Source organism: Phocoena sinus, chromosome 20 (assembly GCF_008692025.1).
Source record: "Phocoena sinus isolate mPhoSin1 chromosome 20, mPhoSin1.pri, whole genome shotgun sequence".
Lineage (NCBI taxonomy): Eukaryota > Metazoa > Chordata > Mammalia > Artiodactyla > Phocoenidae > Phocoena > Phocoena sinus.
This window is the reverse complement of record NC_045782.1, coordinates 1,766,632-1,793,232: the sequence shown is the minus strand read 5'-3', so window position 1 is coordinate 1,793,232 and position 26,601 is coordinate 1,766,632. Positions and strand designations below refer to the sequence as shown.

The window sequence follows — 26,601 nt, the reverse complement described above, 5'->3', positions numbered from 1 at the left end:
GTGGCACAGACGGGCCGAGAGTCCCAATCTCTGGGCTCACAATAGGGGGGCGGATCTAAGCCCCGGGAGGTGGGTGCAGGGTGGTGAGCGAGGCTGAGGCTGGGGGCCCTTCAGCAGTCACAGGCTGGTTCCTCGGCACGTCGGGATTTTGGAGACGCGAATGCTCCTTTCCACTGAGAAAGTGCTAAAACAACTCAGACAAGTTGGTGCGGAGCACACATCAACATTTATTCAGTCGCCGTCAGAGGAGCCAGCATGTGACAAAAGCGTGTCAGTTCAGAAAGGATATGAAACCTGGGGGGGGATTCTCGGGAAACAGATGCCTGTTACATAAGCGGCTTGTTTACTTGTGAGGATCCCAGCTTCCTTCCACACGGTCACGAACACATCATCTGTTCGTCTGTAGCGTCGTGTCAGAGGAAATCGGACAGGACGCCCAGGGCACCACGCGGTGCCCACTTTCTCCGTTCAGGACCCTACGGCAGCACCTTTGGCAGCTGGTCGGCTCTGCTTTCGTGCCGCAGAAAGTAGCCGGGGCCGGTACGATGCACCGGCTCAAACTCAAATTTCAGTTTGAGTTTCTTGTAACTTTCACGTGTCACAAAATAGCCTTTTTTTTTCCAATCCACTTAAAATGTAAGAACCATTCTTAATCTCTAGGCTGTGGACCGGACCTGGCCTGCAGGCCGTCGCGTGTGGCCCCGGCGCACAGAGGCACCGCGGAAGAGCCAGGCATCGAGGCGCACGCGGCGGCGGACACAGGTCACCAGGGATACGTGCTGCTCGCCCTGCTGGGGTCAGCTAGCACGGATGTGGACACTGTCCCCGGGTCAGCAGCACCTCCCCAGCGACGGTTCTGCTCTTAGACGTTTCATCAAATGGCTAGTAAACGCACGGAATGCAAAGTCTGTACAATTCTTAGTTTTGGAACATTTTGGGGAGCCCATGTTTTTTCTGCTTCTTTGACAAACGAGGTACTTCTCACTCTTGCTGTGTGGCCTTGGGCAGGTCCCCTCGCCCTCCTGGGCCTCCTTTTTCCATCCTTTGAAGATCAGAGTAGTACCTTCTCACACAGTTCTTGTGGGGAAAATGCCCTTTGCACAGTGACGGGCACTTGAGGGCCTGATGAAAACCTAAGCACAGGAGCTCACAGGGTCCCCAGGTGCCCACTTGACCCCGACCCCCAGAAGCCCAGCTCCCTTCTGATGGAGGCAGGGAGGTGAGTCCTATACCCACTTCCTCCGGGAAAACTGCCCCAAGGAGCCCCCCAGGCCCCTCGTGGGGCTGGTGAGACCAGCCTTTCCCTTGAGAGTGGGTGGGGCATCGGGCCCCAGAGGAGAGACAGAGGGACCCTGGGGGAAAGGCTGCCCTTGGTCTCCCTCTGACTTCTTCCCCCAGGGGCCTTCACGCTCTTGTGTTGAGGGCGGCCCTAGAGGGTCTTTCGTGGGCGAGAAGAGCCAGGCCTCCAGCCAACCAGGGTAGAGAAGGAAAAATCCCAAGTTTCTCTATGATCGGATTCAGGGTGAGTACCTGGAACGCACACAGGGAAGAGGGGTTTGGTGTGAGGCAGGGTCTAGGGAAGGCATATCCTCCTCTGTGAGATGTTTCCTAGGCCAGACTCTGACGGATAAATTTCAAGGAACTGTAATGTTTGACTTCAAATTTGGTCTTTTCTCCAGCTTTGTTTGTTATTCAAAACTGTTAAGCACCTGCTGTGCTGGAGGTACAGCAGCGAGAGAGAGGCTTGGCTGCCCTCACGGGGTGTACACTTCAGACGACTGATAAACACACAGGTATGATGAATGCCGCAAAAGAGAGGTGGACGCTGTTATTGCTCGTGGCGGGGCTTGTGGCGGGGGTGATGGGACCAAAGTCAGGAAAAAATGAGTGGCCGCTGACCAGGTTAATGAAGGAGGGGAGGATGTTCTAAGAGCGGGGGACTGGCATGTGCAAAGGCCCCATGGCAGGGGGAGCCTGCAACAGCAAAGGCACCGAAGACACGGCAGTCATTCTCTGTCCCAGCACCGTTTGCTTTTTGCAGCCCAGTAACCAGTTTCTGAAATGACTCTGTTTCTATTTTTACTTGTGACTCTACTCACCTCACTAAAACGTCAGCTCTCTCAAGCCAGGAATTTGTCTTGTTCATAGTGTCCGTAGCTCCTAGGACAGTGCCTGGCAAAGAGCAGGTGCTCAACAGATGTTTGTGGAAAATGACAGTGACAGTGATGATGGTCATGGTCATGGTCATGGTGGTGGTGGTGATGGTGGTGGTGATGATAGTGGTGACGTCCGCATTCCAGGCAGACGCTGTGTGCAGTCCTGTGCCATTGCACTTCCAGGAATCTCACGTGCGTGAACCTCGCAGCCACCTGTGAGAGACGGAAGTAACTTGCTGAATCTCACAGTGGTCGGTGCCTGCGTCAGGATTCATCTCAGGCAGGCTCCCCCGAGCGCACGCCCTGCCGCACCGCCGCAAGATGCAGGTATAGCAACGACTCTGCTTGCGCTCAGAGACCCTTGTGCGCGTGTCTGTGCACGTGTGAGTGCGTCCATCCCGTGATGGACGCAGGCGCTCGGCAACAGCCCTGCCTGACCAAAGGTCGGCATGTGGGGACAAAGTGAGCGGCGAGGAAGGCTGGGGGAGGCCCTCTAGCAGCCGTAAGGAGGTTCGAAGCAGAGGGGGTGGCCTGATTGAACTGGTGGGTTGGAGAAAAGATGGAAGGCGGCATAAATGGCTGCAGGGACATCCACTGAAACATAGAGGAGGAAATGCCTGCTTCGAAGAGGTAGGGAGTAGCGAAAACCCACAGGACTTGGAGAGGAATAGGATGTGGGTGGATCGGGTGGGGTTCTCCGTTGCTAGACATCGTGTATGAGCTCACGTTTGCTGTGTAACAAAACCACTCCAAAGACAATGGCTTAACACAGTGAACACATATTATTTCTCATAATTCTATGGTCCAGTTGGGTGGCTCTGCTCTGGCTCAGCGTGGCTGGTGCTCAGTGGCCTGAGGTGGCTCACCTGTGCTTGTGGGTTTGCTTGACGTTCTGCTGTCGACTGCGGGCCCAGCCCTGTTCAGAGGACAAGCCCCAGGCGCTCACCCCTCAGCCCTGTGGAGTCAGATCTCCCAGTGTCCCGTGGACCAAGTCCAGGTTCAAGGTGGGGAAGCACGGCAATGACCTACCACGAAACCCTTTGCTCACCCGGGAAGGGGGGCACGGGGAGGAATCCCTGTGGCCATTTTTGCAGCCTGCCACGAATGGAAAGGACTCTGGCTGATTTAAGCAGAACGGAATTGGTGAAAAATGACTATTTGTAAAAAGAGTTTTGCGGCGGCCTGGGAACAAAATCAGAAATCAGGGCACAGGACGTGCAGGACGGGTGTCGCTGCACTGCTGTGACCCTGTGTCCGTGCTGCTCCGGGGGGTCGATCCTGCAGCAACCCTGCCTGGTGTCAGAGAGGAGAACACACACACACAGACACAGACACACACGTACACACCCAAACACACACACGACCACCTCGCTCCTCCTGGGTCACACGCAAGACCCCGTTTGCAAGACGGGCAGAGCTTGTGCACAGCCACTGCCTTTGCGTGGAGAGGAGAGGTCCAGGGTAAGGGTCTGTGCAGACATGTGGGTGGTGGTGAAGGCTGTGGGGGGTGGCCGGGGCCTAGAAGGGAGACCGGGAAATCAGACGTGCGGAGGTCTAGGGGTGGCCCGAGCGGATGACCTCGGAGTGGGCGCACAGCGTTGCGTTTCATGCCAGTGGCCACCAGGGGGAGCGCCGAACAAACCAGGTCGTGGAAGACTTGTCAGTGGTCGACCAGCCTCTGTCCAGAGACCCCAGTGCTTGTGCGACGAGCCACAAGCAGCGGCCCTGGTGCCTGCCCTGCAGCAGCCCGGCCTCCAGGCTGGCCCCCACGTGGTCCGCAGCAGCCCGCATCCGGGGTGGCGTGGTCACCACCAGCACAGCACTCGTCCTCCTGTGGCCTCCCCTTCCCCATCTCACGCCCCTGAGCTCGCACTCCCCGGTGAGGTCCTGCCCAGGAGCCTTTATCTCGGCCCTGCCTTTTCGGGGCCCGAGGCCAAGACTGTGCTTCAGGCCCCTCCCCACCCCTACACCGCAGATGGAGGGCCGAGGGCTGCTGGCACCAAGGAGCCTAGGGGGACTTTTATGTGTATCTTCTGACCGGGGGCCATCATGGATGGTGTCTGAGACCTGAGAACCCAGGTGGCCAAGAGGTCGCACCTAGCCAGCGGCTCTCAAACGCTTTGCGGTGTTTGTAGAGGATGTGAGGGGGGTGTCGAGAGGAGAGATGTGGGCTGGGGTCTCGGCCAGGCTGGTGTAAGGGGACCTTGGCAGAAAACTGGAGACACCGTCAGAGGCTAAGGGCAGGGGGAAGGCACAGCCGTCTGTCTGAGGGGTGGAGTCTCCTACATCCTGGGGGTGGAGGGGTCGGGGGCTCCCCCAAATCCACCCCTCGAGGGAAGGGGGGAACTCTGGACCCCGCTGTGTGGGAGGAACCCTCCCTCAGACCCGCAGGCAGGGAGGCTTCCCTACGCCTCGCCTGCCCCGCACGGAGAAGGGCTGACAACGTGCTGGTCTGTCTCCCAGGCCTGGCCCGGTGGAGCCCAGATGCACAGCTTCCCTGCCGTGGGACCCACTCCTCTCTCAGCGTCCCAGGAAATGACAGGACCTGCTCCCTGTGGAAGGCCCTTCTCCTTTTTATATTCGTAAGTACTTTGTGTTCATTGCAGAAACCTTTACAAAGGCAGATAAATGAAAGGAACAAACCTCACATCATCCCAGAGATTATGTTAACATTTTAATTCATCTGCCCACGTGATTTCCCTGTGCAAACAAAATCTTCTGTAAAAATCGAATTGTAGGGACTTTCCTGGCAGTCCAGTGGTTAAGACTCTGTGCTTCCACTGTTGGGGGCCTGCGTTTGATCCCTGGTCAGGGAACTAAGATCCCACATGCATGCTGCAACTAAGAGTTCGTGTGCCGTGACTAAGAGAGTTCGCATGCCACAACGAAGGAACCCGCATGCCACAACTAAGGAGCCGGTGAGCTGCAACTAAGGAGCCCACATGCCACAACTAAGACCCGGCACAACCAAATAAATAAATTTAAAAAAAAAAAGTGCTTCCTACACCTACCCAGGGTAATACTTTTAAAAAAAGAATAGAATTATACAACATATACTATTTTAAAACTTGTGTTCCTTATGTATGAACATATTATGAACATCTGCCCTTTTTACAGATTTGAAGCTATTTCTTGAATGGCTGCGCCTTCATTTGTTTAACCGGTCCTGACCTGTCGGGCCTGCGGGCTGCTCCAATCCTGTGCTGTTCACCAGTGATGCCCCAGTGAGGCTGCTAGTACCTAATGGTTCCCTCACTTCTTTGGTTTCATAGATAAATTGCTCTGCTGAAGCTGCACCCGAATCCATTGCCTCTCTCCCGCTCTGTTCAAGCCCGTGGCTTCCAGGATTCAATCCTGTTTTCCCTTCTTTGGCTCTCAGTTTCACCCCGCAGGGGAGCCCGTGTCTACGATGGGGCTCTGACCCAGCAACACTCCCATGACCACTGGACGCTTAGCTTGGACGTTGCACAGGCACCTCGAAAGCTACATTTTTCTTCTTTTGGGCAGAGAAAATACTCTGTGCAATATGATCATGATAGATACAGGTCATGATACATCTGTCCAAACCCACAGAATATAGAAGACCAGGGGTGAGCCTCATGTCAACTCTGGGATCTGGGTGGGGATGACCTGTCCGTGCAGCTTCATTAGTGGTAACAGATGTACCCTCTGGTGGGGTGTTGTTGGTGGGGAAGCTGTGCATGCAGGGGGGCAGGGCGTGCACGGGAGCTCCCTGTGTCTCTCCCCCCAGTTTTGCTGTGCCTAAAACTGCTCTAAAAAGTAGTCTTAACTTTAAACAATGAAATAGGCATACAAAAATATACAAAAATACTTAACACCTGTGTTCCCTCCACCCAGCTTTAGAAATTACATACCTAGAAAGCTCTTGGTGCATTCTCCACCCCCCCGCCACCCCACCATCTGTTCCTCTCCCTGCCCCAAAGGTAACTGCTGTCCTGATTCGGCTTTGTCATCCTCCACCCATGTCTCAGCAAGTCTAGCCTTGCTCACTTAAAGCCGGAGCTGGTTCACACCTGGACGAGTGCTGGGGCCACTTCCCCTGACCCACTGCACAGGGCCTCCACCCAGCTCCCCGAGAGTCTCTGCCGGCTCTGTCCCTGCGGAGTGGGGTCTCTGTGAGGGCGAGGGTCGCCTCTGCCCTTTGTCCACCGCGGCTCCCGCCCCAGTACCCGGGGCAGGGGGCTCAGTAGAGGGTGTCCATGCATCTGCTACGTTACTGGGTCCATGTGGATGGGATTTTTTTTTTTTTCAGTATTTAACTATATTTTCTGATTAAAATAGAAGAAAAAGGGGGGTGGAGGGTAAGGGCAACGGAAATTACACTGTGCTGATACAGAGACTTTAAATTCCAGTCAGAGTTAAGGTCCATGTTAAAGGTCAGCTGATGGTTCCAGGGAAATAGCGTGGAGTCTGGTTGAGACATACATGAGTTGAGTGTCATCATTAGCTGCAATCGTGTAGGAAAACAGCTCTCAGCGAAATTGGAGCCCACGCTTGTCAGGCACGGGCAGGGAGAAGCCTGGAGAAATGGGTTCTCTCCATGACCCCGTGACACAGGAGGCTCCTGGTTTGATGGGAAGAGTAGCTCTAGTTCCCAGATGGTGTCCACAGCTCAGAGCCGAGTCTAGCAGTGGAACTGAGCGGAGGACTTAGACACACACACAACGTAAAATTCACCATCTTCATTATTTTTAAGTGCACGATTCAGCGTCACTAAGTACATTCATATTGTGCATCCATCGCCACCATCACCTCCAGGACCTGCTCATCTTCCCAAGCTGAAACTGTCCTCATTAAACCCTCACTCTGCACCCCTCCCCCAGCCCCTGGCACCCCCTCCCCGATCCCAGCTTCTGTCTCTGTGGATTTGGTGACTCCAGGGACCTCATACGAGTGGAGCCATAGAGTGCGCGTCCTTCCGTGACTGGCTGTTTCACTCAGCACAACGCCCTCCGCGTTCATCCTGTTGGAGCAGGTGTAAGAATTTCCTCCCCTCCCCCTTATTTTTTTAAATATTTTTATTTATTTTTGGCCACGTTGGGTCTTCGTTGCTGCACGCGGGCTTTCTCTAGTTGCGGCGAGCGGAGGCTGCTCGTCGCGGAGCACGGGCTCTAGGCGCGTGGGCTTCAGTAGTTGCGGCACATGGGCTTAGTGGCTCCACAGCATGTGGGATCTTCCCGGACCAGGGCTCGAACTCGTGTACCCTGCATTGGCAGGCGGATTCTTAACCACTTCGCCACCAAGGAAGTACACCCCCTTTTTTTAAACATTTTTTTTTTTTTTTTTTTTTTTTTGCGGTACGTGGGCCTCTCACCGTTGTGGCGTCTCTCGTTGCGGAGCACAGGCTCCGGACGCGCAGGCTCAGTGGCCATGGCTCACGGGCCCAGCTGCTCCGTGGCATGTGGGATCTTCCCGGACCGGGGCACGAACCCGTGTCCCCTGCATCGGCAGGCGGACACTCAACCACTGCGCCACCAGGGAAGCCCTAAACATTTTTAAAAAATGTATTTAGTTGCACCGGCTTGCAGAAGGCGGGCTCCTTAGTTGCAGCTCTCAGGCTCCTTAGTTGCAGCTCACGGGCTCCTTAGTTGTGACATGAGGACTCTTAGTTGCGGCATGCATGCAGGATCTAGTTCCCTGACCAGGGTTCGAACCTCGGGCCCCCTGCATTGGGAGCGTTGAGTCTTATCCGATAGACCACCAGGGCAGTCCCCAGGATTTCCTCCCTTTTTCAAGGCTGGGTGATGGTCTGCTGTAGTTAGCTGTGCAGGTGGTTTTGACCGGGCCGTGTTCCCTGTAGCGGCTCCGGGGTCCCAAGAGTGGCTGCCGGCCCCTCCCCAGCATCACCAGTATGGACTCAGGGGAGACCGGCATGTGTGCCAGTGTGGGAATGGCCGGCTCTCCAGCCACGCCCCAGGGCCTGAAACGCCCCCTCCCCTTGGGCTCTGTCTGTCCTTCCTTGGGGCACTCTGGCCCTTCGCCCCGTGGAGACCTCGCTCCAGGTGAGGGAGAGAACTGCTTCCAGCATCTCTCTGCCATGGAGACAGGGAACTAGAAAGTGCAGCAATTTTAAGAGTCACGGAAGTCGTGCACCTGAGGGGGGCCTGTGGCCCTTTCCTTTCCCCCACAACAGTCCCCCAAAGGTGGAGTCCCCACCTCTCCAAGCCAACCGAGGGGGCCTCCGAGAGTCACCGAGAGAGATCGGGGTGCCTGCAGAAGGGACATCTCCTCACCCAGGGGGCTTGCTGAGCTACCCTCTGTGTCATCCGAGATGATGGAGCTGGAAAAGAGAGCCAGAGAGAGACAGCCAGGCAGAGGGGGCCCCATTTGCACAAGAGGATGTGTGATTTTCCTCCAGCTGACAGCACTCCAAGGAGGCGCGCCCGTGGACCATCTCGCTGATACCAGGGGAGCTGCCAGCCAGGTGAAGGGACCCGAGGAAGGTGCCCTGGAGGGTGGGGCTGGAACTGAGGGTGCGGGGAAATCTCTCCTTTCCCGGGACCTGTGTGGTGGGCAGGAGCTGCGGGACCCCTGGGAGTCCCCAGAGGCCGTGGGGAGCGCCAGGTAAGCAGAAGGACGCTGCCCTGGTCCCTTCTCCTGTCAGCCCCCGCACCAGGGCCACGGAGCCTTGGGGGACAGAGCCTCGGGGGACGAGGCGGGATGAGACCTGTCCCCTTCCTGGGGCCACAGACTGGAGCTGAGCTGGCGGAGGCTGTGCACTGGGATCGAAGTGCTAACTTAGTCTGGATGGAGCTTTGGGCACAGGAAATTGACCAGGAAGTGATGGAGCCGCTCACAATGTTTGAAGGGACAGAAAGATTTGAGGAGGCACAGCTGGAAGCAGGAATTGAAAACACATTAAAAAGCCATTTCAGGGGCTTCCCTGGCGGCAGAGCTTTCAGATGAGCAGGGAAAGGGAGGAACCGTGAGCATCAGAGAGGAGAGAGCGACGTGAAGAGTGGACACAAAGGTAATGGGAAGAATGCGATGGAAGGTCCCAGTCCTTCTAGTAAAACAGAGAGACTGTCAGAGGGCGTCTAAGACAAACCCTCCCTCTGTCATTTATGAGAAATGCGTGTAAAGCCCCAGGCTAAAGAAGGGCTGGAGGGACTTAGGTGCTCAGACCGGTGCAAACAAAAATAAGGCAGGACCACCCAAATTAACATCAGATAAGGTGGCCTTTAAGATCACAACAGAGGAAGAAGAAAAGCAAAAATTATAAAGGGGATCAAACAGTCATAAACTTGTATGAACAAAGCAAAATGTGGTTAAACACACAGAGCAGAAGTATCAGAATTGCAAGGACAGCTGGATAGTATACCCAGGAAAAGTCAGTACATTTGATTCAATAGGTGGAGATTTTTACATCTGTGAACAGAAATAATACATCTCATTTGTATGTCCCTGGAACGGCTACAGAAATTATCTATTTGACCACAAAGAAGACCTGAACCAATAGAGAAAAGCAGAGAAGGCGGCCATATATTTATCATAATCTGAGAAAACTGGCAGTAAATAATAAAGGTGTGACGAATATAATGTTAACTACTTTGATATTAGGAAACACACTTATAAAAAACACTTAAAGAGGCCATCAAGAGGGAAATTAAAAATTATTGGAAAGCGGTGAAAGTAAGAATGTTGCATTCTCAAAACTCCAGGACACGGCGAAACTGTATGTTCAGTGGGAAATAAAGACAAAGGCCATCAGTATTAAAATAGGAAAACAAAAGTCAAAGGACCTACTTACCCAGTTTAAGTACAAAAAGAAAGTAGGAAGATAGAATTGATGAAGAAGAACAGAAATGAATCAGAAACCTAGCTTCACGCTTCTCTTAGAAGTGCGGCCTGGTCTTCGCAAACGCCCATGAGCAGAAGAACCCGAGCTCACCCTGACTTGCACTTTCTTTGTGAAAGAAAAATGAGATACAGAAACACACAAGGTTAAGATTCAGAAAGGAGACATAATGACAGAGTCAGGAGATTAAAGCATTTTAAGGAAACTGTTCAACACTACAGCAAAAATTCGAAAACCTGGAGGAAATGGGGAAGCCCAAGGGTGTGAGCCTTCGAAGGGGGAATCAAGGAATCAATGCCAGGTGAGGCCTGGCTCTGTCACTTACCGGCTGTGTGACCTTAGGCCAATTACTTAGCTTCTCTGTGCTTCCGTTTCCTATCTATAAAATGGGCATAATAATAGTTCCTACCTCTTTGCAGTTGTGAGGATTAAATGAGCTCATATAGGGGACGTCCGCATTATTGATAAAATAGTCTCTTGATGGGCTCAGAGTGAATAATAATACAAATCTTACAAGAATGTCTCGAGAATTAGATGAACTACATAGGACGGGAGAGAGAACCCTCCTCATTCAAACTAAAACAGAAGAGTTCTCGCTGGCTATGCTAAAACTGTGTAGCAAAAGGTGCCATAAATCCAGTCCACGGACAAGTGAGAGATCAAGGGCTCAGCAGCTGTAACAGCAAGAGCTCTTAAACGTTGACAGGGAAAACACAGAAGAGAAGTGGGGCGAAGGCCTGTGGCCGGCACAGGTGTGACAATGCACCAGCCCACCCGCCGGGGTCAGGGAACAGCCGAGAAGCGGCAAGAACGCAGGGCACTGGCTGCCTGACTGGACCAGAGCCCGGACAGCCTGCTGGCCTCCAGGGACGGCCTTGCAGAAATCCGTCGGGCAACACGCCCGAAATCAAAAATGCCAACATTCCTGGGATTCTGTTACAGAGAAATAAAAACACCCGTAAGTTCAAGGAGGCTTATGGAGCATCGGTCAAAAGCTGGAAGCCAGGTGGCTTCCCCTCAACAGGGAGCATTCTGGTCCTGTGCACATCAAACGTTGTTGATATTAGTACTAAACAGCTGCGAGAGGGGACAGAGTGGATCCCGCGGTCCGAGGCAGCGGGGGATCAGAACCCGTGTCTGATGAGCCCCTGTTTTAAAAGCAGCGACAGCCCCCAGTGTGTCATGTACATTGAACTTTATCGGATGTTATATAAGCATTGGGAAAAACGCAGGGGTGCACACTGGAATTTTACGGGGTGTTGACAGAGGGAGAGGCAAGCCAGTTATGTGTGAAAGGAAAGGGCGGCTCTAAAAACTAGCCATCGCATTGTGCAGGTTCACGGAATTATGTTTGTGTGATCACCATGCAGAAATAAAACGGAGAGATTTTCGCCCTTGTTAGAATAAATACCAGATTCGGTGTGCGATGGGGTGCACTCGTGTTTGTCAGGAATCGGGGTGCGGCTTCCCACGCTCGAGAAGCAGGAGTGCCAGGCGGCCCGGGCCTGCCCCCCAGCAGGCGGGGGCTCCGGGCGGGGTCGGACCAGGCGCCCAGCTCACCGTGACTTGCACTTTGCCGGGCCGCGCAGCCCAGCCCACTCCAGCCCCAGGCTGCCCTTTGTTCCAACTCAGCCCTGGCTTCCTGGGTGCTTCCTGGGAGCCTGCACAGGGGAAGGTCAGGGTCGGGTGACAGTGGGGGACCTTTGCAGCATCCCTGGGGGAGCTTCCCTCTTCCTCCCACTGACTTCCCGGGATGCACACCTGCAGCTTCTCTGACCCAAGTCTCTGCCCTTAGGGCAGATAGAGGGGAAGGGACGCCCGGGGATCCTTCCTACGTTTTCCCAGACTTGCAGCCGGTCCGCTCTCCTTGCCGCTGTCCCGGGAGAAGCTCTCTAAACAGTATTTGAAATCCCAGTGTCCTCCAGTGGCTCAGTGCTGCACCCAAGAACCCAGGACGGCGGCGGCGGGGGGCGACCCCGAGGTCAGAGCTGCTGGGCGAAGCCGAGTCCAGCCTGCCCCACCCACGCTGTCCGCCTCGCTCCAACCAGGCCTCAGCAGTCAGCCCTCTAGGCCAGTGAGCCCCAGCACTGGGCCTCATCCGGAAGTTTATACGGGAAGTTTACATGGCGGGATCTCAGTGGGGAGGCGACACCCATGGTGCCAGGAGGGGGGCATCCACCAGGCGACAGCAGGAGGGGAGCCGGTGCCAGACTGGGAAAGCAGTGGGGACGACGGGAGGAGGAAGGGCAGCCCGCCTGGAGGCTGAAGGGCTCCCCAGGCAAAGACCTAGTGCCAGTATTACATTAGGAAGACGAGCAGGTTAGCTTAGGTCTGCGGTGCAGCTCACGGAAGCTTACCTCTTTCCGTGGATGATTTTGGAAGGAATTTCACTTTCCAAAGCCCTTTCACGCGTGTCGCCTCCTCAGGGTCCCACACAACTGCTCGTGATTCTGGCGCCCGTATTTTAACTGATGGGGAAATGGGGCCCCGGGAAGGTAAGCATCTTTCCCGGGCCTCACAGCTGGGGACCCCTGAGCTAGCACTCGTTTACCCTGCGTGCTGCCTCCAGATGAGATTTTTTAAAAAAAATCTTACTTTTGAATTGTTTTGGATTTACAGAAAAATTGCCAAGACAGTGTGGAGAGTTCCTGGGTCATCTGTGCGTGGATCTCCTATTGCCGATATCTTGTTTGTTGTAGCTAGTGCACCGATGCTGGTGTGTTATTAACCGAAGCCCATGCTCTCTCCGGGTTTCTTTGGTTTGTGCCGAATGTCCCTTTTCGGTCCCTGGATCCCATCCAGAGACCACCTTCCATTTACTGTCCCATCTCCTCAGGCTCCTCTGGGCTCAGACTTCCCTTGTTTTGGTGACCTTGATGGTCTTGAGGAGGGCTGTTCAGGTATTTTGTTGAACTTCCCTCAGTTTGGGCATGTCTGATGTTCATCTCATGGTTAGACTGGGGGTTTGGGTTTGGGGAAGCAGACCACAGAGTGGAAGCGCCGGTTTTTATCACGTGGTATCCAGGGGACATGGGGTCGCCATGACCTTGACCTTGAACACCCGCCGAGGTCGTGTTCATCAACAACTTCTGTGTAGAGTTACTCCCCTGACCAGTCCACCCTGGCCTCTTTGGAAAGAAGTCACTACACACATCCCACACGTAAGAAAAGAGGGTTACACTCCACCTCCTCCTGGGGGTGTGATCTACGTAAATGATTTTCAGTTCTCTGTAGGGGAGATTCCACATTTTCCTAATGCGTTTTCCTATTTTCTCAGAGTGAGGGTACTGAATATGATATACATATTTTAAGAGCTTCATTGAGATAAAATTCAACACCATGTTATTCATTTTGGTGTACAACTCAATGTTTTTTTAGTTTTTTGTGCAGACATCCCCACAGCCTAATCATGGACACGTTTGTCCCCCTAAAAAAAACCCTGTACCCGTTAGCAGTCAGTCCTCGCCCTCTGCCCCCACTCCCTTTTCTCAGCCCCAGGCAGCCCCTAACCTACTTTCTGTCTCTATAAATTTGCCTTTACTGGACGTTTCATATGAATGGAATCAGTCGTACACTACGTAGTCCTGTGTCTGGAGCATACTGTCCACAAGACTCATCCGTGGTGAGGCATGTATCCAAACTTCATTTCTTTTTACGGTGTAATAACGTTCCGTTGTACAGATACACCACGTTTTGTTTATCCATTCATCAGTTAATGGACATTTAGGTGGTTTCCACTGTTTGGTTCCTATGAATCATGCTGCTGTGAGCATTCATGTACAACTGTTTGTGTGGACGCAGGTCTTCCTTTCTCTTGGGTGTAGACCTAGGAGTGGAATTGCTGGGTCATATGGTAGCTCTGTGTTTAGCTCTTTGAGGAACTGCCTGTTTTCCAAAGTGGCTGCACCATTTTACATCCCCACCAGCCATGTAGGAGAGTTTCAATTTCTCAACCTCCTCGCCAACACTTCTTATTGTCTCTGCCTTTTTTTTTTTTTTTTTTTTTTAATGGCCATGCTAGTGGCTGGGAAGTGGTATCTCATTGTGGTTTTCTCTTTCATTTCCCTAATAACGAATGATGCCAAGCATCTTTTCATGTGTTTGTTGGCTGTTTGTATATCTTCTTTGGAAAAATGTCTGTTTGGATCCTTCACCCATTTTTAAATTGGGTTATTGGTCTAATATTGACAAACGATAAAAGTTGAGTTGTAATAGTTCTTTATATACTCTAAGTCCCTTATCAGATACATGATTTGCCAATATTTTCTCCCAGTTTGTGGGTTTTCTTTTCACTTTCTTGCTGGTATAATTTGCAGCACAAATGCTTTGACATTTTTTTTTAATTAATTAATTTTTGGCTGTGTTGGGTCTTTGTTGCTGCACGTGGGCTTTCTCTAGTTGTGGCGAGCAGGGGCTGCTCTTCGTTGCAGTTCGAGGGCTTCTCGTTGTGGTGGCTCCTCTTATTGCAGAGCACAGGCTCTAGGTGCGCAGGCTTCGGTAGTTGTGGCTCGCGGGCTCTAGAGCGCAGCCTCAGTAGCTGTGGCGCACGGGCTTAGTTGCTCCGTGGCATGTGGGATCTTCCCAGACCAGGGCTCGAATCCGTGTCCCCTGCATTGGCAGGCGGATTCTTAACCACTGTGCCACCAGGGAAGCCCACGCTTTGATGTAGTCCAATCAGCTGTTTTTTTCTTTTGTCACGTGTGCTTTTGGTCTTGTTATCTAGGAAACCATTGCCTGACCCAAGGACATGAAGATTTACTCCTATGTTTTCTTGTAGAAGTTTTATAGTTTTAGCTCTTACTTTTAGGTTGATGATCCATTTTGAGTTAATTTTTGTGTATGGTGTGAGGTAACGGTCCACGTTCATCTTTTTGCATGTGGATAGTCCGTCATCCCAGTGCCTTTTGTTGGAAAGACACTTCTTTTTCCTCACTGAATTGTCTTGGCAGCCTTGTCAAAAGTCAGTTGGCCACACGTGTAAGGGTTTGTTTCTGGACTCTCAGCTCTATTCCATTGATCTGCTTGTCTGTTTTATGCCAGTATCATGATCTCTGCAGCGTTGTTATACTTTTGAAATTGAATCCTCCAGCTTTCTTCTTCTTTATCAAGATTGTTATGGCTCTTCTTGGTCCCTTGCATTTACACACGAATTTTAAGATCAGCTTTTCTACTCCTGAAAAAAAAAAAGCCAGCTGGGATTTTCACAGGAATTGCATTGAATCTGTAAATCAATTTGGAGAGTGCTGTCACCTTAACAGTATTATGTCTTTCAATCCACAAACTCGTGATTTCTTTCCATTTATTTAGATCTTTAATTTTTTTTGACGATGTGTTGCAATTTTCAGTGTGTAAGTCTTACACTTCTTTTGTTAAGTTTACATTTAAATTTACTTCTTCTTTCTGATGCTGTTGTAAATGGAATTGATCCTTCCATTCGGCATCTTCCTCGCTGTTCTTCACAGCTGTTCCTCCCTGTCGTCCTTCCTCTTTCCATCCATTCACTTAGCCTGAGGAACCAGATCCCCAGGTTGGTTGGAACCGTCTGCGTAATGGTGATCAGAACGTTCAGAAGGAGGGCAGGAGGGCACCCCCGTGGGGAATGGCCATGGACTACGTCACTTCCTGTTGGGGTTGCTTTGGCTGCATCTCACTTCCGGGGAGACGGCTTGCATTCGGTGAGTGAGCCTGGGCTTTGGTGGGTTCAAGGGCTTCTTCTGCCACTTGTGAGCAGTGAGAGCCTGGACCAACGTTCTTACAAGTCTCTGGTCCCCCTTATATAAAATGGGGAGAATAACACCCTCCCTGTGGAATTGTCACCAGAGGCCCATGCGTTCAGTCACGGCACAAGTGACTGCTGCCTGAGTGCTGGCCCCCCAGATGTGATGGAATAATGGAATAATGCCTCACGTCACACCTGCTGTCACCTGATGACTTCACGTTTGCCACTACAAACTTTTTATTCGTTCCTTAGAACAATTTCTCATAAGGTTTTATGCCATCACCCTAGTTCCTTGGCCACTTGAAACATGTAAACTGAATTCTGTGTCACAGGCCAATATAAAATCTCTCTCATACTCACATCATTACCATCAATCTTCCCAGCTTTATATCGTTACAAAGTGTAATTTTATAAATCCATATATATGTTTGTAACTTGTAGCAGATATTCAACAGTAAATAATATGATTTTCTTATAACAATTTCTTAAAGGAATAAAAACACAGATCAAAGGGAACTCCTCCCAGTAAACTGTTATCAATAACTGGTGAGTCACTGGTTCTCCAACTTCACCTGGAGGCATCAGAATCACCTGGAGGACTTGTTACACCACCAATGGCTGGGCCTCATCCCAGAGTTTCTGATTTTGTCAAGCAGGTGGAGCCTGGGAATATGCATCTCCAACAGGTTCAATTACAATTTTATTTTTTCTTTTAGTTTTTTAACTTTTTATTTTATATTGGAGTATAGTTGATTAACAATGTTGGGACTTCCTTGGTGGTCCAGTGGTTAAGACTCCGCGTTTCCAATGCAGGGGGAGCGGGTTCGATCCCTGGTTGGGGAAGTAAGATCTCACATGCCACGCAGCACGGCCAAAAAATAATAATAAAAAAATAAAATCACACCAGAAAAGAATTGTTCATTAAAATAGAGTTTCCAAATATTAAAAAACAAACAAACAAAACCAATGTTGTGATAGTTTCAGGTGTACAGCAAAGTGATTCAGTCATATATATGCATGTACCTATTCTTTTTCAAATTCTTTTCCCATTAGTTACGTTTTTAATAGCACCTTAATAACTGCAAAGACACACGACTTTGTTTCCTGCCTCTGTGCCCTCGCTTTTGCTGTTCCAAGCCTAAATACCTCCCATTCAGCTCAGATTCCGTTTCCCTCCCTCGGGACTCTCATCTGAGGCCCTGTAGCATCTTGTGCATATTCCAGCCACTATAGGGTTCATATTATTTTGAAACTTTCTGTTTATTCCGTCATTCACTTATTGAGCACCTACTATGTGCCAGACAGTGTTCTGGGTGCTGAGGATACAGCAGTGAACAAAGCAAATTCTAGTTGGAGGGTGGCAGGTGACAAAATAAGTAGACAAATAGCATCTCAGAGGGTGATACATGGTCTGGAGAAAAATAATGTGGAGGAAGAGGAGGAAGCGTGATGATGAGGGCTGTACGGGAGGGGCATTCCAGGGGGAGGGAGGGGGAAGGGAAGAGCACCTCTGCAGGGGCCTGTAGGGAAGCAAGGCTGGTGGGTGAGGGTGGCAGGAAGTGCCCAGTGGGAGGAAGCCCAGAGTCCAGGTAGCAGGGGCGGTGTGAGAAGTGGCCAGATGTGTCTTCCACACAGGCCTCCATCCCCACTGAGCAGACGCCCAGCAAACATCTGTTATCCCAGAGTCCTCTCTGCCCAAGCATCTCTGGCTCTGTGGGTGACTGGCCTCACTGGGGAGGTTCCTGGCAGTCGGTACTGGTCCGTGGCCCTCTTCTCTGCTGTTCAACAAGTGGGCAGACCCACGTATTGGTGGGGCCTCGTGTAGAAAGCCCCGGCCTGCGATTCCCCAGGCTTAGAGATCTCACCTTGATGGGGCGTCCTCGGGTAGCTGCGTGCACGCTCACTGTGACTGTGCCTCCCCCGCCCTTATGTAACCAGGGAGGTCGGGAGGACAGCCGCTGGTAATTGCACTTGGAAAATCTGGAAGCAGTCAGGTCAGGTTGAATCAATCAGCAGTCCCATGCCCGAGGCAAACACAGGGGCTCCTTTGGAAGATTGGACCCGGCCCCGCCCAAGCCTCCACAGACACATTCTTGCATTTCTGAGCAGAACAAAAGCAGACAACCCCAGGCCTAATCCCCCAAACTGGGAGCAGAGGGCCGGATTACTACACCCCACGTTTGAAAACTGTTTTGTTCTTGTTATGCAAACTTCCTGGGCAGGGACTCCAAGGGCCCAGGGGGCGGGGAGAAGGGTCCTTAAATGCATCCGCTCTAGGCTGATGCCCATTCCTGGAGCTCCAGCCCCCGGGACAGCCTGTGTCGTAGGTAACTCTCTTCCCCATTCTCTTCTCCTTCTAGAAATCTCTAGCTGCAGCCTGGCCAGGAGCGGGTCCACCTCTGTGGCTGGTCCTCCCCACACCCAGGAACATCTGAGAATCCGCGGCTGGCTGCCCCAAGGGCCTGAAGCTCACGTCTGGCAGCTCTACCACCCTTGCCACAGGGAGGTAGAGGCCCCGGGGACCCTTGGAGCAGGGGGACCCAGGGGACAGTGGGTGAGAAGCCTTGATTCAGTAACCCAGAGGCAGCAGAGTCCTGTAGTTAAAGGCACGGGCGGCCTGAGATAGAGGCAGAAGCGGGTTCAAATCCTGACTTTGCTACTTGCTAACTGGGAGACCAAAGACAGAGCATTTATTGCACGTCTTTTGGCCTCACTTTCCTCATCTGTAAAATGGACTCATAACGGCTCCTTCTTGGTGGGCGCTCCTACAGAGCGAGGATTTTTGTGAGGATCAAAGGGGATGATGACACCTGGGAACAAAGTGGCACAGGTGAAGCATGCGGGATGCAGGGGTGTGGGAAGAAGGATGCGTCCTGGGGGACTAATTCCAGCCGCTCCCACTGGGACATCAAGCGCAATGTTAGCTACTTCCCGGCGCCATTAATCTTTGTAATGACTGAGAAGCGACACTGCTGTTAACGCTGCCCACGAAGGAAGCTCCTTCCCAGAGACCACATGGTTCTGAGTGCTGAGCTGGGGGCCAGCCCTCCCGGTCTCCCTCCCACCAGCTCTTCTGCCCTGAGCCGCCAGGCCTTGGTGGCCGATGGCCAGAGGCTGCTGCCCTGGTTTGCCCACACGAGGCTGGGGAGGGAAGCAGGACCTTCCTGCCGGGCTGTGTGGCTGGGGTCACGGGTGGCCTGGCCCATGGCAGGCTGGGCCGAGGGATCCCAGAGGGCTCCCTCCGATTTCCCGTCGGACCTAGGGAGGGGGCCGTGGCACCCCAGGCTTGGGGCACCCTGGATGCCAGCAGGGCCCTCCTGTCCATGCCGAAAGCCAGGGTGGGGGTCAGTGCTGCGGAGGGGGGAGGTGATGGGAGGGATCAGAAGCCACTTGCTGGAATTCAAGCAGGATTTCATACATATATACATATACACACATCCATACGTATACATCTATAAATGGCTATTTCCATTTGGCAAAAAATTTATATATACCATGTATGGTAATATATACACATATACCATGTGTATTATGTATACCATATCTACATATATGTGTATCTACATATATGTAGATATGGTATTTAATTTTTTTGCCAAATGGAAATAGCCTTATTGTGGTTTTTTTCTGATGTCAGAGGTTACACCGTGTCTGAAAGTGGGTGGGAACCTCATGGAGGACAGGAAGAATTGCGGGGGGAGAAGGGAGGAGGAACGTTTACTTTTCTCTGTGTCCCTTTTGTATCTTTTACATTTTCTACCATGTGCGTGTTACCTATTCAAAAAGGTAACAAACATTTTTTAAAAATGCAAGTTCACTGCAAAAAAAGTGAAGCCCTCCAGAAGATGAAAATGAGGATCACCTCTAATCCACCCCCAACCTCCCTCCCATCCCCCCGCAGTCACCACGCGGGTGGCGGGGGGGGGGGGGGGGGGGGGGGCCGCCCCTCTGGGCTCTCGCGTGAACAGGCACGCACACGCCTGGGGTATCTGTTGTTCTGGAACCTGTTTTGTTTCTTATCCCTCATGCCCGGGACACATCTGGTACAGAGAGCGCCCTTATAAAGGTGCTGAAACACTTGTCCATCTTTGTCCTAATTACCGCACGATCACCTGGCACGTGGGTGCAGCAGACGTCTTTGAAATTGTCTCCTGCTGATGGACACTTAGGATATTTCCAGTATCTCTCTTTTATGTATAAGCCTGATGAACTTTCTTGTTCACGAATGTTTAAGAATGCGCTCATTTCTATGAGCTCCTGAACGTGGACCTACTACGTCACAGAGAGATAGATTTTAAAGGTTTTTGCCGGGCATAGCCAAACGCCTCCCAGCAGAGCCATCCCACTTCGCCAGCATGGTCTGCTGTACGGGCAGCTTTTTTGTGGAAATCTGAAGCTCTGTGAGTAGGTCTGTCTCACAGGTGTTACAGACACACACGGGTTTAAACACCAAGCCTGGTTCTGTCTGGGGAGCCGCCAGTGCTTTTGAGAATGTCGGCTCAGCCAGCAAGGTGGTGTGAGAACCCTGATGCTGGGTCTTCTTTAATCAGCCTGGGTGTGGGATCACGACCGTGTCCTGTAATCTGATCTGGAGACTGCCCTGGTTGGGTGTGCACAGCACTCGGAGTGATTGCCTGCGAGAGTCACCAACTCTACACGAAGGTAGAGGTGGGCGTGGGCCCTGAGAGATGCCAGGAAGGGCCTGCCCCCAGCACCCTGCCAAGAACCCACCATCAGCAGCTGTAGACACCCTTAGGACCGCAGGTCACTGCTGCCTGGGGTCCTCACTGCGGGGGTCTGTCATCTGCTCAGGGAGGGAGTACGCCGATGGCCAGAAGAGTCCAAGACAACAGGGTTAGGGAGCTGAGAAGGCAAAAGGAGGCCATTTCTCAGTGCTCCCAGGGAGATCTTCCTCTTCCTATAAAATTACCAGTGAGGGTGGGTGCTGCCCTGGGGACCCCGGGTCCCAGTGGGCGGCCGGGGAGCGCGCGCCCTCCTCCCGGCTCCAAGGAGCTCTCTGTCCTCAGGAACCATGGACACAATCAGCGAGGTGGTGCAGCGGGCCAGAGCCGCCTTCAACGCGGGCAAGACGCGCCCGCTCCAGTGCCGCGTCCAGCAGCTGGAGGGGCTGCGGCGCCTGATCCGCGAGCGCGAGAAGGACCTCGTGGGCGCGCTGGCCGCCGACCTCCGCAAGGTGCGCCCCGACCGGCCACGGGCAGGAGAGGGCTGCGTGCGCCCAGGACGTGGGCTGCGCGCCGCGGGCCGGGCTCTGCGCCCGGCTCTTGACACTTAGCCCCCAAAACACTCCGGGCGCTTCACGACCCTTTTACGGAGGGGAAAGCGCAGCCGCTCAGACGGGGCGTGCCGGCTTCTCCTTGCGTCCTGCGGCGCCCCAGGTCCCACGCGCCAGGTCCGTCATCCCCCCTCCTGGCTTCACGCCCTTCTCCACCCAGCCCAGCACACGAGGCCACCCCTTTCCGGCCTCTTCTTTCCTTCACCTCTCAGCCCCGTGCGGGCCGGGTTCTCCACACCAGGGAACAGCCCAGCCTGGCTTCGCGGAGGGCAGCCTGCTCTGCTGGGTGTCCTCCCTCCCTCCCTCCCCATCCTCTCCTACCCCTAGGCAAAATCAGACCCCTCCGAATACTCAGCCCCTCCCCCTCGCTGCCCCCAAGTCACTTGGGCCTGCTTCCACCCTTCCATCCGCCTGGCCTTGGAGGAGAGCAGAGGGGCTGTGGAGGCCGTCCCCCTACCGTTTCCTGGCTTTTTGCCGCTGTATTTTTTTTTTTTTAATCTCTCAAGATTTGTCGTCTTACAGCAAAAAACAAAGGCAAGAAAACCCAGTGCTGACCTCACGACTTCTGTCTTGCTCAGCACAGCCAAAGTTAACGGAAGAGCTGTGTATCCCACTTTGCACCCCTCTCTCGGAAGCTCCCCACACTGGCTTCCTCCGCTGGCTGAGGGTCTCCTGGATTTTCTCCTGACTCTCTTTGGTGGCCTCTTTCCTGAAGCCACTTCATCAGGGTGGCCTTCTTAGGGCTCCGTCCTGGCTTCAAGTCTCATTTTCATCTCTAAGCCTTCCTGGACACCCCTCAGCTCAGTTGCCCCCGACTCACTGAGTGACCCTTAAATCACTACTCAGGTCTGAGGTGCCCTCGATGTGTCCAACCTGTCTGGGCCCCCAGCACTGGCAGAAAGGGGCCCTCACAGACCCACCGCTCGAAGGCTAATCCTCAACTCTGCCCCCTTGTGCCTTCTTGCCTGGCCCACTGGGCTGGGGAGCCCACGGTGAATGGCCCCCTTCGTGTGGGCAGCAGAACAAGCCAGGCTGTGTCCAATGGGCCCACCCGGAGCATGAGGTCCAGTCATGTTCCCATTTTGCAGACTGGGAGACTGAGGTCAGGAGGTTCACTTGGGGTCACAAAGCTGGGAAGCAGCGAGCCAAGGACCACCGCCAGCCCTGGGGCCTCTGCTCAGAGCCCCGGCTGCGTGGCCCTCACCCTGGGGCCAGCAAGCCTCACGGAGCCCTCTCGCTGTAGAACGAATGGACCGCCTACTACGAGGAGATCATGTACGTCCTGGAGGAGATCGACTACGTGATCAAGAAACTCCCTGAGTGGGCTGCGGACGAGCCCGTGGAGAAGACGCCCCAGACCCAGCAGGATGAGTCCTACATCCACTCAGAGCCCCTGGGTGTGGTTCTCATCATCGGCACCTGGAACTACCCCTTCAGCCTCACCATCCAGCCCATGGTGGGCGCCATTGCTGCAGGTACCATGAGCCCCGTTCTGTGTCGGGGAGCCAGGAGAGATCCCTCTTCTCCACTGCGGAGGGGAGGGCCTGGGGTGGGGGGCGCAGGCCTGTGCGAAGAGGCAGCCTGGGGTCAGGGAGCCATAGGAGGGTCCGGCTCTCACAGGAGGCTGTGGGGACCAGGCTTCCCGGTGCCCAGGCCCAGCCAGGCTCAGATGTCCACACAGCCTCACCGCCCACCACACACCCTTGGTCCCTGGGAGGGCAGAGCAGGGGGGTGGCCCCAGCATGGCCCTGATTCCGTGTGCTCTGCAGGGAACGCGGTGGTCCTCAAGCCGTCGGAGCTGAGTGAGAACACAGCGAGCCTGCTGGCCACCATCCTCCCCCAGTACCTGGACAAGGTGACAGACTCTCCAGGGCACACGGAGAACTGGGGCGGGGCCGTGTCTTCAGGGGTTGAGAAATAGTGAATTCTTGCAGCCAGGGCCCAAGCCACGGGTGGGGTGAGGACAGCTGGCCACTCCCATTGGGGTGACTGGAGCCCCTGAGCTAAGAGAGGGGGTCCACTTGGTGGCGACTGCCCGGCCACGTGGGGAGGGGGCTGTGGTCCTTTCTGAGCCTCACCTCTGTCCTCTCTCGGAAGGATCTGTACCCGGTGATCAGTGGGGGTGTCCCGGAAACCACGGAGGTGCTCAAGGAGAGATTTGACCACATCCTGTACACCGGGAGCACCGGGGTGGGCAGGATCGTCATGATGGCTGCGGCCAAGCACCTGACCCCTGTCACGCTGGGGCTGGGGGGCAAAAACCCCTGCTACGTGGACAAGGACTGTGACCTGGATGTCGCCTGCAGGTGAGGGGCTTGGCCTGGCTGCCCCCCAGCTCAGGCGGACGGCAGTTCACTCTGAGTGACACTGACGTGGCCCCTGCCCTCAGGGCGCCCGCGGTCCTGGCGGGAGCTGGGGCTGGAGGTACCATGCTCACAGAAGAGGTGCGGGAAAGGCTTCCCGCAGAGGAGGGGTCCAGGACAGCCCTGCCCGCCCTCGTGTCCCGCACACGTAGCCTTCTGGGGTGTGGGACCCTGAGCACAGTGACACCTGGCCGTGCAGGGCTCAAGGCTGTGAAAAGGGGGATAAAGGCCGCCCACGCCAGACACCCCCAGCCAGTCAGTGATGAGGTCACCGCAGGCCCTGTGAGCACGTCCAGGGTCATGGGATCTAGAAGCCAGTGGGGTGCTAAGGGGCCCCCCTGGTGGACAGCTCACAGCAGAGCCCCTCATGCCCTGACCCTGGGCTAACTGAGCCAGAGGCCTGTTCCTGGGGAGCCCCCCCGGGCTGGCGATATGTCATCTAACCTGGGGTTTTCACAGACGCATCGCCTGGGGGAAATTCATGAACAGCGGCCAGGTGTGCGTGGCCCCCGATTACATCCTGTGTGACCCCTCGATCCAGAACCAAGTCGTGGAGAAGCTCACAAAGTCCCTGAAGGTCAGTGTTGGCCCCGGGGGCGGGTGACAGGCTGCCAGGTGGTGACATGGACATGGACTTGAGAGAAGACTGGCTCATTCTTTTCTGCTCATGAAAATAATCCACACTCACTGTCAATAATTTGGAAAAGATTAAAAAGCATAAAGAAGGGGGAAAAGCTCCACCCAGAATCCCACCACCTAAAGCCAGTCGCTGCTGACTTGGTGTGTTCCCTCCATCCTCCTTGCTGTAGACGCACGCGTCTGGTCCCAGTGTGATGTCCAGACGCTGTGCGTGTATTTCTTTCAAACAACACAGCTGTCTTGCAGCACTTCGTGTGCCAGGAAAGTCGGGGGGCGCCCAGGGTGCGGCAGCTCCGTAGTTCTCGGGGTCGCTGTGCCATCGACTGCTGCTCCACAGGGCGGTGCCCACGTGTGCTCCCAGGTTGGGGTCACCGGTGACCTCACAGCCTGTGGCCGTGATGAGGGTCCACATCCTCACCTGGAGGCTCTCCTCCACAGGAGTTCTACGGGGAGGATGCCAAGAAATCCCGCGACTATGGGAGAATCATCAACTCCCTACACTTCCAGAGGGTGATGGGCCTGATGGAAGGCCAGAAGGTCGCCTACGGGGGCACCGGGGATGCGACCAGCCGGTACATAGGTGCGTGCGCTGCCCTTCAGGAGAGCACTGCCTGCCCGCCAGGGCTGCCAGGGGCCCCGCGAGCGGGCGGCGGGTGGGCACACACCCCTGAAGAGCAGACACAGCCCCATGGTGTGTGTCCATCACTTTCACCAGTGGCTCCGGGTTGGCTCTGGGCCTCTCGGCGGGCAGGAGCTGGACACAGCCCCTGGGAGGCCTCTCCCCAGCCCAGAAGCCCTTCCCCTCAAGGCCTAGAGGAGGCTTCACCTCCTCTGCATCCCGGCAGCTTCAGCAGAGGCCACAGGAACCCCAGGTGTGCCGAGCGGGAGGGGCCCGCAGTGCCTGGGCTGGAGGGTCAGCAGATGGGGCCCCACTTGGCCCCCAAGTTGCCAGGAGGCTGAAGAGCTCCAGCAGGGCTCACGTGGCTAGTGGGGCACAGGGCCCGCCCCCTGAAGTGTGGAGCCCGGGCTCCCCGCCCCCCCCCCCCAATATAGGTAAATCCAGGGTTCTCTCCGTGGTCCGCCGGGATGGAGCCTGGCAGGAGGAGGCCCCGTGCCTGCCCCGCCCCACTAAGCCTTGCCGGCCTTGTCTGTAAAGGGCTGGGTGACGCCTGGGCTGGGGTCTCTGCGCTGGCTGATGCCGGCTTCTTCCCTGCTCCAGCCCCCACCATCCTCGTGGACGTGGACCCCCAGTCCCCGGTGATGCAGGAGGAGGTCTTCGGGCCCATAATGCCCATCGTATGCGTGCGCGGCCTGGAGGAAGCCATCCAGTTCATCAGCCAGCGCGAGAAGCCCCTGGCCCTCTATGTGTTCTCCCTAAACGACAAGGTGAGCCGGGGGACCCTCCTCCAGGGTCCTGGGGCCCTGGGTGCGCCGCTCCTGCAAACAGGATCCGGGGGTTCACAGACCTGGGAGCAAATCCCAGCCTCACTGTTCACCGCGAGCCGCTTAACCTTCCTGAGCCCCTTTCCTCTCAGCTCTGAAATCAGGACAGGGCGTGAATGAGATGATGATGAGCCCCTCGGTGCCGCGCACGCCGTCCTGGGAACTGCTGCTCTTACCATCTCCCCACAGAACTACGTGGGGAGAGTGGAGAACCCTGCCTGGGGCTCGGGGCGGGGAGCGGCCCGGCGCCGGGGCTCTGCCTTCACCGGCTCCCGCGTCCTTGCGGCTCCAGGACGCGCCCGCGCAGCGGGGAGGGGGAGGGGCTGGGCGTCCCGGGCCGCAGGCTGAGCCCCAGGGCTCTTGTAGGTGATTAAGAAGCTGATCGCGGAGACTTCTAGTGGCGGGGTGACGGCCAACGACGTCATCGTCCACTCGACCGTGCCCTCGCTGCCCTACGGGGGCGTGGGTGAGTCTGGGGCCGAGCTCACGACCCACTGCCCCCCGCGGGTGTCCCCCTCCCCCCCAACCCTTGGGCTGGGCCTCAGACTCCCACTGACCTCTCCCTCTGCTGGCACATCCATCAGCCACATTCAACCTTGAGACCCTAGAGGGTCCCAGAGGTCACCTGGGGCCTGAGAGAGGCCGCACGCGCCAGAGGTCGCAGAGCCACCTAGTGGCGGGGCTGGGATGAGGCTCTTCCTGGCCACTGTTCCTGGCGTGGATGTCTCGGCGGACACCCCAGGGATCGGGGTCCCCCAGGCCGCTCGGAGAAGGGGCGCGGGAGGGGCGTCGGGGTCTCGGGGCCACGCTGAGCCGGCTCCTCCCGCAGGGGGCAGCGGCATGGGGTCCTACCATGGCAAGAAGAGCTTCGAGACCTTCTCCCACCGCCGCTCTTGCCTGGTGAGGCCTCTGCTGAATGAGGAGGCCCTCAGAGCCAGATACCCCCCGAGCCCGGCCAAGGTGAGTGGCGGGGCGGCAGTGCGGGGAGCCGCTGGGCCCTGGGCAAGAGCCTCACCACGCCTCGTGTCCCCCACAGATGCCCCGTCACTGAGCTGCCCTGGCCTTGCTGTGCTGCGCCCTTGGACGGCTGCTCCTGGCACCCCTCTTGCTCCGAGGGCATCCTCGCCTCCCTCTCTAGAGTAGAGACCAATAAAGTTTCCCAGCAGCCC

General features: G+C 54.9%; 1 protein-coding gene across 2 annotated transcripts; it reads left to right on the top strand.

Moving 5' to 3' along the window:
* Nucleotides 1–222: 222 nt before the first annotated feature.
* On the top strand, nt 223–26,601 carry ALDH3A1 (aldehyde dehydrogenase 3 family member A1). Of its 2 annotated transcripts, XM_032618070.1 has the most exons (17): nt 223–540; nt 661–1,522; nt 1,680–1,793; nt 2,340–2,483; nt 4,620–4,738; nt 18,055–18,248; nt 20,245–20,356; nt 20,722–20,888; nt 22,231–22,462; nt 22,757–22,842; nt 23,085–23,293; nt 23,810–23,927; nt 24,428–24,569; nt 25,209–25,375; nt 25,799–25,898; nt 26,262–26,392; nt 26,469–26,601. In XM_032618070.1, the coding sequence occupies exons 8-17, from the start codon at nt 20,727–20,729 to the stop codon at nt 26,481–26,483; spliced, it is 1,362 nt and encodes a 453-aa protein (XP_032473961.1). In that variant the 5' UTR covers nt 223–540; nt 661–1,522; nt 1,680–1,793; nt 2,340–2,483; nt 4,620–4,738; nt 18,055–18,248; nt 20,245–20,356; nt 20,722–20,726; the 3' UTR covers nt 26,484–26,601. The 2 variants fall into 2 exon arrangements, with proteins under 2 accessions (XP_032473961.1, XP_032473962.1); XM_032618071.1 differs by lacking the exons at nt 223–540; nt 661–1,522; nt 1,680–1,793; nt 2,340–2,483; nt 4,620–4,738 and adding exons at nt 15,559–15,650; nt 16,186–16,380.

Coding starts and splice junctions, on each gene's coding strand:
- ALDH3A1 (XM_032618070.1), top strand. CDS start 20,727: ATGGACACAATCAGCGAGGTGGTGCAGCGGGCCAGAGCCGCCTTCAAC. Junction 23,294..23,809: donor GACCTGGATGTCGCCTGCAG/GTGAGGGGCTTG, acceptor GGGTTTTCACAG/ACGCATCGCCTGGGGGAAAT. Junction 23,928..24,427: donor AGCTCACAAAGTCCCTGAAG/GTCAGTGTTGGC, acceptor TCTCCTCCACAG/GAGTTCTACGGGGAGGATGC.